This window comes from Hippocampus guttulatus, chromosome 2, assembly GCF_054856545.1.
Source record: "Hippocampus guttulatus isolate MCC_2025c chromosome 2, RoL_Hgut_1.0, whole genome shotgun sequence".
Classification (NCBI taxonomy): Eukaryota; Metazoa; Chordata; class Actinopteri; order Syngnathiformes; family Syngnathidae; genus Hippocampus; species Hippocampus guttulatus.
Genome location: NC_141262.1, coordinates 3,437,491 through 3,451,028, shown reverse-complemented (window position 1 = coordinate 3,451,028; position 13,538 = coordinate 3,437,491). Strand labels below are relative to the sequence as shown.

The 13,538-nt window shown below is 39.8% G+C and overlaps 1 protein-coding gene across 1 annotated transcript in view; it reads left to right on the top strand.

Annotated features, from left to right (window-relative positions):
• The first annotated feature begins 6,273 nt into the window (after positions 1-6,273).
• nkx1-2b (NK1 homeobox 2b) overlaps positions 6,274-13,538 on the top strand; it is a 43,103-nt gene continuing 35,838 nt past the window's right edge. Inside the window, exons 1-2 of the mRNA XM_086105942.1 lie at positions 6,274-6,582; positions 8,103-8,310. Of these exons, the coding sequence (XP_085962068.1) occupies positions 6,274-6,582; positions 8,103-8,310 (517 nt within the window). The remainder of the gene's footprint in view (positions 6,583-8,102; positions 8,311-13,538) is intronic.

The window sequence follows — 13,538 nt, the reverse complement described above, 5'->3', positions numbered from 1 at the left end:
AAAGGCCAGACTTCTCTCTCCCCAGCCACTTCTTCCAGCTCGTCCCGGAGGATCCCAAGGCCAGTTCCTAGACTAGCCAGGAGACAAAATCTCTCCAGTGGGTCCTGGGTTGTCCCCGGGGCCTCTTGCCAGTAGGAAATGCCCTGAATACCTCACCATGGAGGCGAGCCACTTCATCTGGCTAGTCTCGACGTGGAGGAGAGGCGGCTCAACTGTGTCATACTTTGACGGGGTCAAACTGCGTGAAGGCAAAGCTGATGAAGTGAAGTGGCTCACCACACGCTTTGCTTTGGCTGGGCAGGTAGCCGCAAGATGTCCAGAATCCCCACAGTAAAAGAACCTCCCCATCTTGAGACGACGCTGGCGTTCAGCCTGAGCTGAGTTCTTCCCAGCTGCATGGATTCCTCCTCTTCCACATGCAGAAACTGGCGATGTTCTGCCGATGGATGACTCAAAGAAAAACTGGTGACTGCAACCTGCTGCGGGCGGAGCGGCCTCTGTTGGTGTCTTCCTTGGCGAGCCCAGAACTCCTGAAGCCGGTTTTCAGTTCGAAGGGCTAGAACAGGCATGTCCAGCTCCGGGCCTGGAGGGCCACTGTCCTGCCTGTTTTCCACTCTCCCGGCTGCAACACACCTGATTCCGATGATCAGCTCATCAGCCAGCTCTGAAGCAGCATTAGAATGTTCCTGATTATTTGAATCAGGTGTGTTGCTCTTGGGAGAGCTGGAAAACAGGCAGGACAGCGGCCCTTCAGGACCGACTTTGGACACCCCTGGGCTAGAGCAATGAAAGAGTCCAGATCTGCAGGCAAGTCTAATGGCAGCAGCCAGCCCTTTCAGAAAGACATCATAAAGTGCCATGGCATTCCACCCACTCAGCAGTCAGAGTCCTGAAGTAAATGGCATATTCACAGACAGACTCACCCTTGCCTCAGTCCACTCACTTCCCTTGCTTTCTTCCTTCCAGATGAAATGAGGTTAAAAGTCTTTTGGAGAGCCGGACACAAGGATCGTTTAATTGCAAGGTCAGGGGCAACAGGTGGAAAGAATCAGGGCGGGGCAAACAATCGGACTGGCACAGGAGGAAAGGGAAGTGAACTGAAATGAGAGGAGAATCATTCTTTCAAAATAAAACAGGCAGTGACCAGACAAACAACCTTCATCGTAGTGTGATAATATTTGTGTATTTTAGTTTTGCACTCGAATGCAATGTCTAAATATTATTTATTTCCAATATTTATTTTTATACATTTTTATTTCTAAGCATGTGGCAAGTTGCAGTCTGTTAGGTTTGAGTAAATATCAAATGTTCTCAAATATATTGTTTTTATAAATCATTCAGCTACTATTATAAAATTGCTTACACTTTAGGTAGAACACAATTGAAAAATAATATTACTTTGCTGAGTAACTAATTACTTTTACAAGGCAGTAACTGAGTTAGAGCCTCAATTTCTTTTTGGAACGAATAATTTGTTACTATAACTAATCCGTTTGTTTTTTTTAATTAACATGACCAACACTACATGTCACAGGCTATTTTTCAATATACAGGTATTATTGTTTCCATTCTTGCCTGCATGTAGGTGAAGGAATGCATTGAACACAATACACATAAAAGAGTTTTGTTTTTATATTTTAATTTAGCGGTAGCTCCTGTTTAAAATGTAATAAATGATGACAATGAGTTAACCTTGTTATCTGACCTTCTTTGAGTCGAATCTTGAATTTCAAATGTAGAATGAGCTTTGCAGGAGCAGACATTTTATATTTGAATCTGTTTTTTTTTTTTTTAATTGAGTCCAATCATGGTAGAAATACATTTTTCCTTGTTCTTCTCAGTAAAGCGGAGGTGTAAGAAAATGCTCTTCATCTCACTGCAGTCACTCGTATCCAATTAGGCAGCTCAAGCTGCAACGGCGATTGTACTAATTAAGATTCTTTACAGTCTGCAATTAATTTAATAAAGAGGTGGCTATACTGAGCTCATTAACCTTAATGAGAATTATTAGTCACTAGACAGACACTGGCTCTCTCACCCGTACATGTACATGTTTGTCTTGGGTGGTAAAGGGAGGGCAATTACTCGTAATTATGATTCCGTTACAACCGCTGCACACAAGTAGCAGTACACACAAATACGTGCTTGAAACGTTTAAAACGCTTAACGCTGCTGGGAATACATCACAGTCCGTTTACTTTGCTCTTGACACCAGTCTCTAGTTAATGGTTGGAAATGATAAAAAACAAAAGCTATTCATTTTTCACCAAACGTTTTTTTTAGGAATACAGTATCTTATAGAAAACTTACTTCTTCATGGTCATACCGCCTACGTTACTTGGAAAAGATCCGCGTCAGTGTATGGCCCGTAAGGTCCGTACGCATGTGCGCCCCCTGGTGTGGCGTGCTCCAAAACAATGTGGTTCTAAGCAGGGGTGTCAAACTCATTACACATTGTGGGCCACATACGGCCTCGGTAGATGTCAAGTGGGCTAGACCATTAAAATTATACCCTACTATGCTATAAATAACCAAAATATCATGTCTTTCCTTGGTTTTGGTCTAAAGAAGCACAAGAACATTAGGAAAATGTTGAAATTTAATGAACATATCTTTTACAAAAGATTTCATGAAGCACCTTAGATTTCCTTCGACCAGGTGTCACCAACATTTTTGAGGGTGAGAGCAACTTCATGTGCACTGATTGTGTGAAGGGCTACCAAATTGATACACGTCTGAAATAACATATTTGTCGAAAATACCTTCAGTAATATGAGCATGTGTTATTTTTAATACTTGATGATTTAAATTGTCAGACTTTGATCGTGTTTAAAAATGTCTCACAGTACTGCCAGTGTTTGCATATTTAAATCATAATTTCTACTAGCAAATCACAATGTCCAGGCACTCAGGTTACCTGTCTTGGTCATGTTGGTGACCCCTGCCTTAGACAAATGTGCTTTTATCATTCACATATATGCATTGCAACTGATCCCACTGAGTGTACACAGGCACAAAACTAACAGGTAATTGGTATTGAAAAATATAGTAATGCACTAAGATTAAATGAGATTTATAAAGAAAGGAATTTTAAAGCCATTTACACATGTGCACATAAAATCAAAATTTAATTCCTGCCTACACCTTACAAACTAAGGAGAGTGCTATCAAATGTGTAAAGAATAAAGTATTCACATGTACTTGATAGCGTCTGCTGTGTTGGATATGTCTCAGTGACAGACTGAGAATGCTGATGTCTTCTTCTCAGATTAAAACAATGTTGTCTTCTACTCTGATTAAAACAGTGTGTCCCCTATAATCCATGAATTGCACCGTATTAAAAATTTGCATTCCGTGTCTTTTAAATTATTCTGCGGGCCTGGTTGAACCTACTTGGGGGCAGTTCCGGCCCGCAGGCCGTATGTTTGACCCCACTGGGTTATAGCCTATGAAATGTTTTGTTATAATATCAAAAGGGAATGGTGGGGGCAAAATTGTTTTCAGATGAAACGATGTTTTACATTTTCCAATTCATTGTTCTTGCTGGATGGCAAACAAGAGTGATTGTAATAACAAGCTACATGAAGAAATAATTTACAGTTACCGGTAGATGAATTATCTTTGGTAGATGAATTATCTATCTGCCTGCCAGCCTCCCTGGCCGCCCGTCCGCTTGCCAGCCTGCCGTTCCATTGTATCCGTCAGCGTTTAAAGAAGCCGTACAAACCCCCAGGTCAAAGCAAAATACATTATCTGCAGTAGCTACAGCGATCTAACTGGCTAATCAGATCTCAGTGTTCCATTCAATTATTTTGCCCAACTTTTAATTTCTTCCTCCTAAGGTTCATTAAGCAAGTCAATTACATAGACACGGTGACGTGTATGAGGGAAGCAGCGTGTGAGGAAAGATGTCGTGTCAACTTTTTTTTTCCTCTGTGCAACAGTATACAATAAATGTGTGGTCTTGTCCTTCATCAGCCCACCCCCTCCACTCAATGGTTAAAAGTCAGTGGAATGTTAAGATCCCAGCATTAGAATAAACACGTCATGTGTTAAATCAAAATCCAATTCTGTGGTCTATTACTTTCTGGCATAATAATGACTGCCAAGGATTAGGAATCAATATTTCACTGCAGCAGGGACATTACCAGCTTTATTCGTCCGTAATTGAGTTTTGGGGAGAGGCCTTGCTCTGGAATCAGCATTAAAGATAAGGGCTCTTCTCATGGGGATGCACAAATAAACCTCTAGAGGCAACACATCAGCTACACATCATTTAAAATTGCTCATCAATAAGCGTTGCAAAGCACTTGATAACTCCACTTGGCAACATCTAACGCCAATTCGAGCTGACTGTGACTCTTGGAGCTGATCGTGATTCACAGCCACTACTGCATTTGTCTTCATTTCTTCGCTGCATCATTGTCTTTGTATATAAACTAGATTCCAATATCTTGCAACCTAAACCCTAAAAAAAAAAGCATATTTCTCCATTCAGCTCATGAATGAAGAAATATAATCTGTTTTTTTAAGGTTCAAATTAGAATTGATCTACATGTGATGTGTTGTTGCATAAACTTGCTCAATGTTGGTTCTGACTTAATTGTGTGTTTATACTTACTTTTCACGAGAATATGTCATGCCTAAGTTATAGATAAATGGGCTGCTGTTGAGTATTGTGTTGTGCAAAGTAGTTGGTTTACTCGTACGAATTATAGCCGATGAATACTTTCTGTGTGGAACAGCAAAAAATGTATTGTGTAGATCAGTGGTCCTCAAATCGGAGTATGTGTAATTCTGGGGGAATGTGAAGGCACTTCAGGGATTTAATGAGAATTTAAAATATGTTTTAAAAGTAGCATCAATGCAAAAAAAAAAGCTTGATCAAAAGAGTTGCCCCCCTCCCACCAAAACGACAAAGATTCTCTTTGAAGCACAAAGCCAAGTGTCACGAAATGGTCCCATGAAATGCAGTTTGGTGCAACAATGCAATATTTGGTGTTGACAGATGGTCATGTTGTCCGTCCTCTATTTAATTATTCAATTGCCTTTTTTTTTTTCTGCTTTTATTTTGCACAGTGGATGACTGGTAAGCACATCCGTCTCACAGTGCAGATGTCTGGGGATTGATTCCAGACCCAAACTTCCTGTGTGGATTTTGTATTTTCTCCCCGTGCCTGTGTGGGTTTTCTCCGGGTACTACGGTTTCCTCCCACATTCCAAAAACATGAATGGTAGGTTTATTAGACGCTCTAAATTGTCCCTAGGTGTGACTGTGAGTGCCAATAGTTATTTGTCTATGCACCCTGCCTGCTGCCCGAAGACAACTGAGATTGGCTCCAGCACGCCCGCGACTATTGTGAGGAAAACCGGATCAAGCAATGGATGGATGGATTTCTTCTTCAGAACAGTGGAGACCTGTTTATTTAATGTGCACAAATATTTATTTTAATTCAACTGATCATTTCTTTCTTTTTTGTCTTTATTTTTGACTGTGTTTTTAAATAGTTGTAGAGATACGTGACCTGCAGGAGTATCCAAATTTAATGAATCGACACCGATGACACAATAATTGACTCTTGCGTGACCTCGACCCACGCCTGCAGCCCCCCCCCCCCCCACCCATTCAAAATGGTTTGCGATGATTACGGGAATGAAAAAAATATTTCACAGGGTGCACATAATTGAAAAAGAAAGTTGAGAATCACTGCTGTAGATTGTCAGAAATAGGCGTCAGTGCCCCGCTTTCGCTGAGCATAGGTGGAGGTAGAAAAGCCCGATTTCACTTCAAGCGGAAGGTGGGGTCGCGGTTACGGGGGCGGGGCCCCTCCTCCCTCGGATGTTGTCAGGCTCCTGCTGCAAGCAGAAGACCGCGACATACCGATCGCGCAGAGCTCTCGGGCGAGACACAGAGCGCCGTACCGGGAACAAACTCGAGTGCGATGTTTTGTCGAAATATAACAAATTACAAATGTAAAGACTCTGTGCTGTGACGCAACGGATGATGACGGGAGGCGCGGAAGACAAGAAAACAAAAAGTAGACGGAACCTGGCATACGAACGCACTAATTAAAGCCTCTCATAATCCTATGGAAAACTTAAGCAGTGCGAAAACTCTGGATGTCGACTGGACTCACTAACCGCCTCTGGTGGGAGAGTAGCTGATTTGCTACTTTGATATGAAAAACAAAGTTGAGTCTGAGCGATTCTCTTTTTAAAAACTCGCCTTTTTTCATCTGGATTTGAAATATATGGCAGAGGAAGATTAAAGTCATGAACCGGGACATTGCGGTACAGGGACCTGGGGGGGATTGTGTTCAGACATTGATAAATCGAGGGGGGGCCGCTGCGTGCCCCGCTGCAGGATTCCAGCCTTCAATGACGAGAGAAGAACCGGTACCGAGCTTTAACGAGGAAGGAGTCCAACCCATGCTCAGCCCGGATCATTTGGACACGCAGAATGGAGCAACAGCGGGTGAAAAACGCTTGTTCTCCGGCACGCTGTCCGGGATCGGAGACAGTCATGCACAGAGCCACTCGGAAACTCCACCGACAAACCCGGGTTTAGTCCCACCGCAGCAGGTAGATACTAAGAAGCGCTTCCTTTGTGAAAATGTATTTTGATACAGTTGCCACAGCATGATTGAATGCATGACATCGAAACAAAACGAACACAAAACAAAAAAACGTTGTTGACCTTCTTGTACGAAAGGAGGAAACAAATAAACCAAGGCTCCATTGACCACACTTTTCGAATTGAAGAAGTAGACTAACGATTCGCATCGAAATAATTCGATTTTGAATATGATTTGACGTGACAAAGTTAAATTACTAGTAGAAATGGTCGTGAACTGCACAACCCGATTGCGTGGCTAATGCGAAAAAAATATAAATGATTGGATTGGATAAACTTTCTTGTCAAATGTACTGTATGTGAAACATGCAGCACAGATGAAAGTTCTTTCCTCTCAACATAAAACAAGAGGTGATCAGTGCGGTCTGGTGATACAGACGAGTAATTTATTATTTTTATTATTATAGTTTGATGGTATTCAGTGAGTAATTTATGAGCCACAATTAGCTCTTACTCGATCTGTCTTAATTGAAGACCTCCCTTGAACCGTTGACATGGCCCCAAAAATTATATATACTGTATGTATATATATATATATATATATATATATATATATATATATACATGTTTAAATTGTATATATACCCCGCGACCCTAGTGAGGATAAAGCGGTTCGGAAGATGATTGAATGAATATATAAATATATATATATATATATATATATATATATATATATATATACATATCTCCAGTAGTAAGAATAAGTCAACTTCGTATGTGGGTGTAGGCAAAAAAAAAAAAAAGAACTGAGGAAACCTGACAATTTCTTTAAAATGGTTAGCCATGGCCGAATTTACGTTTTAATGTCCTGTTTTATTGCCAATTCCAGTGTTACCGTTTTCGCAACGGGTAAATGTCAATGCGCTTCCTTCTTCGTGTTTGTGTGCGTGTTTATTTTTAGTCCCGTTATTATCAAAATGTATCTATTTGATTAATTCAGAATTTTAAAAATGGCAGTTTAAAGATTGTTCTGTGATTTATTGTAAAAGAAAGGAACGCATTTGTTGACATCAATCAAATGTACGTGACAAAGAGATTTGCGAAATACTTTTTTTTTCACTATCCACACAGTTCATTGCGACCTCCTAATGATTTTATGGATGCTATCTATCTATCTATCTATCGTGATAGCCGTTGTTGTTCATCGTGCGTATTCCTGTTTTTATGAACGTCATGTTTGAGAAAAACAGCATCAAGACAAAAAGAAACGCACCAATAAAATATTTTCAGAGGTAGGCCATAATGAAAATCGGTCTGTATTTTGTGACTACATTTAATTGTTTTCAAATTAGCTCGTTGTTGCACTTTTATATGTTATCCGACACACACACACACACAAGAACGCGCCGTTGAAACTCTCCAACGAGTTCTCATTCAAGTTCCAAAGTTTCTCGATGAAAAATGTAACATTCACCACAAAGTTGATGTTTTTTTTTTTTTTTTTAAATTTTTGAATGCGCTTTTGCAGGGTCCAACCGGTCATCGGACTACCTCATTCTCCGTCTTGGACATTCTGGACCCCAACAAATTCACCAGCTTTCGGAGACTCGCGCGACAGCAGAGCAGCCAGGCGGATGACCGGCACCTGGTCGCGCAAAGTGGAGACGTCAGAAGGGGGCCCGCTGGTGAATCCGAAGTCGGCCTCGAGCCCAATTATGGCGCACAGGAATACCACAGTAAGAGCGATTTTTACGGTTGTCAACCGACAAAATCTACTCACCTCACTTCGACGTTTTGGAAATTTTATCAGTTGAATTAGTTAACATATTCAATTGTATTTGTTAATTTCGTTTTGCAAAAGATATTTCAGATATATATATATATATATATATGTGCAGGGATCAGTTTAAAATGGAAATCGATCATGATCGTTTAAGTTTCATGTTTTCAAAACACATATTAATACTTAATCTTAAAATTGATATTTTACCAACGACTATCAAAATACCCCCCTTTATATCGTGTTTCAGGAATAATATACAGATGTGCTGACGCTGTTTAAAACGACATTGTATTTCCATTGGGGGTTTCAAGACAATAAAAATGCGTATAGCTCCACTGTGTTTGGTACGACATAATAAAAGGCACCTTTAATTAAGACGCAAAAACGAATTGTTTACGTTTTATTGTGGTTGCCGTAAAATAATTTGTCGACATTTTTCCAAGTCTTCATCAAAGCACATTAGACACACTGTCTTAATTAGAAATCAGAATGACTCTTTCCTGTATTTGAATTATTTCCACTCATCCGCTTGGCTTGCAGGCTGTACCTTTCATTAAATGTCATTAATTTGAATCTATACGTCAAAAAAAAAAGCAAAAATCTTCACATAATCCACATGGTCCTGATATATTTTCCCTCACATTACTTCATTTGAATAATATCATATTTGAACCTCATTAAATAACTAATTCTTTGTTTTGCAAATACATCAAATTCTATGCTCGCAAATTTCAATGACAATGTACATTGCACCATGGACTCTTTGATTTATTTGCAAAGGGTTGGACAATTGCAACGTTTGGTCAATTCAGAACAAACTCGGCGTGGTCTTTTCAATTTCATTTCAAGTATCCCCTTTTGTGAGGCCTGCAACAAAGCCGAAAAATATTTCGGCTGGAGGAACTCACGTTTTGAAATATATACAGTAGATATATTTTTTCAATACGTAAATATTAAGTGTCATCCCATAATATAACGTGGCTGTCGTTTGCGCCGCTGCCTTAAGGACGAGGAGGTTCGGTGATTTCATCGGTGTCCGCTCTGGCCCATGTCGGAGAACGTGCGTCATTCTGTTGGGCTCTGACGAGAGGCCGACGTGGCCTGAAAGAAAGATTCCTAACAGGTCTCAGCAAGTGGTTGTAATCGTTCGTGGAATATCAAGGGCCCACCTACTGAATTCGTCATAAGGTTTTCCATAAAGATACTTGAGAAAACGTTTGTGCGTGTGCGTGTGCGTGTGCGTGTGCGTTGCATTTATGGTTACGTGCAGGGGCCAAATAACCCTCAGAACGATGCGGTGGTGGACCATTAATCAATACTGTACTTGGAAAATATATGGATATTAGTTCTTTCTCCAAAATAAATGAAATAAATCAAAGTGTTAGTATGGGTTTACCTCTCATACTGATGGATGAGAACACATTTGCCTGTGTAGTACATGGTATGTGACAAAGTGTCGGGATGTAATAATCATACATTTTATTTATAAGCGCCTTTCAAGACACCCAAGGACACTTTACAACAACAAAAAAACACCAAAACAATACGGGTTGAGCAGCGGCAGCCAAACGCGCCAGCGTTCACTCAACCCGGAAGTCAGAAAGAAACCACAAGGGAGGGAGAGGGGGAGAAAATAACCACGCTCGAACTATCCTCATTTTGAGGATAATTTGAGTTAGGCAAAAAAACTCCTGCACAAGGATATGACAGTGTGCCAGTCCCCTTGAAGACAAATTTGATTGTTTCACTGTCAAGTATGGCAATTTTTATACAATAGATCATGTAAGTCTATCCTGTATGCTGTATTTGACAATATCTTTTTTCAAAAATATGAAAGTAAATGATTTTAAGAAACAATTCTATCCACCACATACATTATAAAAAAATGTAATCAATCCAAATAAAGCAAAACAAAAATATAAACTTTTTGTATATGGTTGTCTTTCAGATTGTGATTATGTGCAGGCAAGTGTGACCATAACTATGAACCTTAATAAATTGAGTTTAAAAATACTAGTAAACTGGTTACCTAAAAAACAAACAAACAAACATTAACAAAAAATCTCTGTCATGAAAGGGGAAAACTTGCTTCAGTGAATATTTTCAGTATTTACTTCAGCACAGTAGTTAATGGAGGACTATTCTACAGAATATCTTTAATTGAATAAACATAATACATTCCAACTTCAATTATTAAGTTGACAATAATTTTGAAAAAAACAATTTTCATTTCCGTGGGTTTCATTCCGAGTCAATTACAGTTCAAATCTTTTATACAAATAATAGAAGAAGTGACTTTCACCTTTTCCTCTAGTCAGAGGTCAACCACTGCAAGACACTCAGATGGCATATTTGGCACAGGTTCCACAGCCATCTATTTTTATTTGGGTTAAGGGACCAGGGTGTCATACCTAAGGTGAACATTAGTATTTGCCCTGACCGTGAAGGGAACCTCAGCCCTTGTGTTCAAAGTCAGTTGTGTTATCCATCAAGCCATTCAGCCATCAAACGCTACTCTCATGCCTTACACAGAGTTACCATGTCAGCTGGTTAGATGTGTTAAACTCACTTTAATTCACTCAACGAATATGATCACAATGCAAGAGACACATATTAAAACTGTATCTAACTGATGGGCCAATGTAGAGAATGTTGGGTTTTCATCAGCGTTCATCAAAGGTTGCAAAGATATTCGGAAAACAGTTTGCCGCGTTGATATGTTTCCCACCGTTAACAGACTGTCGCCTGTCCAAAAATCCATTCTTCAAATTCACATTACTCGGTGAGCAGAAAAACCACACACACCAGCCCTGAGGGGGCCAATCTTTTATGGCAGTCATTGGTGTGTCCAGGTCTTGTGGTCCCTGTCCTGCCAGACAATCACTAAGCCCCACTTCCTTTTTTAATTGGAACAGGGGTATGGTTAAGACTAAAAGTAAACATTATTATTATTTTCAGCTGAAATGTATGTAAATTCGTAAAATATGCTTGAGTTACGCAAGTTGTGCAACAAAACATTTTACCTTTTCGGCGACAGTGGTTACTACAGTGGACAGCTTATGTTATCAGGTTACAGGTTGTCATTATTGGTGCATGAAAGGGTTCAATTCGTGCACACTGTACTTGAATTTCTAATTGGAATATCAAATTTGAATTTTGAGCCTTGATCATTTTGGTTTCTAAGCAGGTGATGTATACGAGTTAGAATAGAGGCAGTATGACAGATGCATACAACCCATGAATACAAGTTAATTCATGGGTATGCAACCGTTTGACATGGTATAAAAACACATCACACAGCAACATTTTTCCCTTGTCACTGGACACATCCAAAACAAGGTGTGGAGGGAACCATAAAAATAATTGGTAATAACTTGCACAATCTAATGCGAGCCAAAGCAAAAAATGTTTTGTTCCAAAAAAGATAGTAGCGAGAAGTTGAATTATGTTTATTTTTTTATTTATGATATAAAAATGTGAGAGCAAAAAAATGGACAAAAATACATAAATATTAGAATATTTAAATAAATAAATAAAAATACAAGACAAATAATTCAAAGAGATCAGAAAATATGTACCAAAAATTCCGAAGTGATTGACAAAATAAATCCAAATAAACAAAAATACACATCATAATGTGCAAAAATCTCAGCAAAAATATAACACAAAGTATTAGCTGAAAGGAATACAAAAACATGACATGACAGCAACTGTCACGTTGCAAGGTGGTGGTGGACCCCAAAAAGCAGGCAGGAGGGAGGAGCAGGGTGTATGTGAAGAATTGTATTTAAAACAAAGAAAACTAAATCCCAAACACACAAAGTCCAAAGTATCAAACAAAAAACCATAACTAAAGCTAAAACATAACAATGAACTAAACATGACAGAAACTAAGAGCAAACAGCAACACACAAGACAGTAGCAAAAGCAACAATGACCCGACACCGAGTGTTCGGGCAGGAGTCCTTTTATACGACTAATTACCAAATGGCCAACAGGTGTGCAGCTGCCGGGGGAGCCCTACAGTGCCACCTGTTGGTCCCTAAACCGAATCATGACAGCAACGATCTAAATCTGGGGTGCCCAAGTCTGGTTCTCAAGAGCATACATCTAAAACAGGCTGGAGCGGCTCCAGCCTGTTTTAGACGTATGCTTTGTGCAACACACTTGATTTATATGATCAAGATCGTTGATCAGGCTTTTGCAAAGCTTGCTGATGAGCTGATCAAAATGCTGGTCAAAAATATATTCACAAATACTTCCACAAAAAAAGCACCTTCACACTGTAACTTTAAAATAACTTGGACGTGGGCAGCAGGACACGAGAAAGAAGAATGAGTCACTTCGATGACATCAGTTCAGCCTGCTGGCACAAGTTACGAGCCCTCCAAACCGACCGGATTTCTGCAATCTCAGCATCATCACCACTTTGTGAGAACCAAAAATTTGGTGGACAACGGCACACACAACACGATATTGACCCGGTTTGTTGAACACGGCACACACGTGTCCCCCAGAACCCCCACACACAAATGCCCACACAACCGGGGGGTTGGGAGCGTTACTTTAAAAATGTATTCCGATACAGTAACCAGTGACCTGTCATAAAATGTATTCATTAACCTAATCCAAATACCATAATATTAAAGTAAAATAACTTGAATACTTTCACCCTTTCATGCACCCTGTAACCTGATAACATGATAAGGTGTCCACTGCAGTAATAACCGCTGTCCCTGAAAGGATTGATTATTCTTGGATAACACTGTACCACGTATGCTTAATAAATAAATTCACAAAAACAATCAATATGATAAATATTTTTACAAATGTGTCTGGTCTTTTCTGCCCTATGGTTGTGTAACATGCATGGCTTTGAATGCTAGAGGAAGTTTGAGCACCTGCAATTCAAATCCAAAGCACAAGAACAGTGAGGCAGATGTGCTAACCGTTAGCTGGTGCACCATTGATGAGAGACGAATGGATGGATTGGAGGTCAGGTGAAAAAAATGGTCGTTGTCGAACTGTTCCTGAAGGCTACGCCTCAGATAGATAGATAGATAGATAGATAGATAGCCTGAAAGTTTAGCTAGCAACAAAATCCTGTACGTTGGACGACCTTTGAGCTGTACTGGAAGTCAGGGAAACTGACGAGGTGATTGAGGACTCGACTTTGCTGTC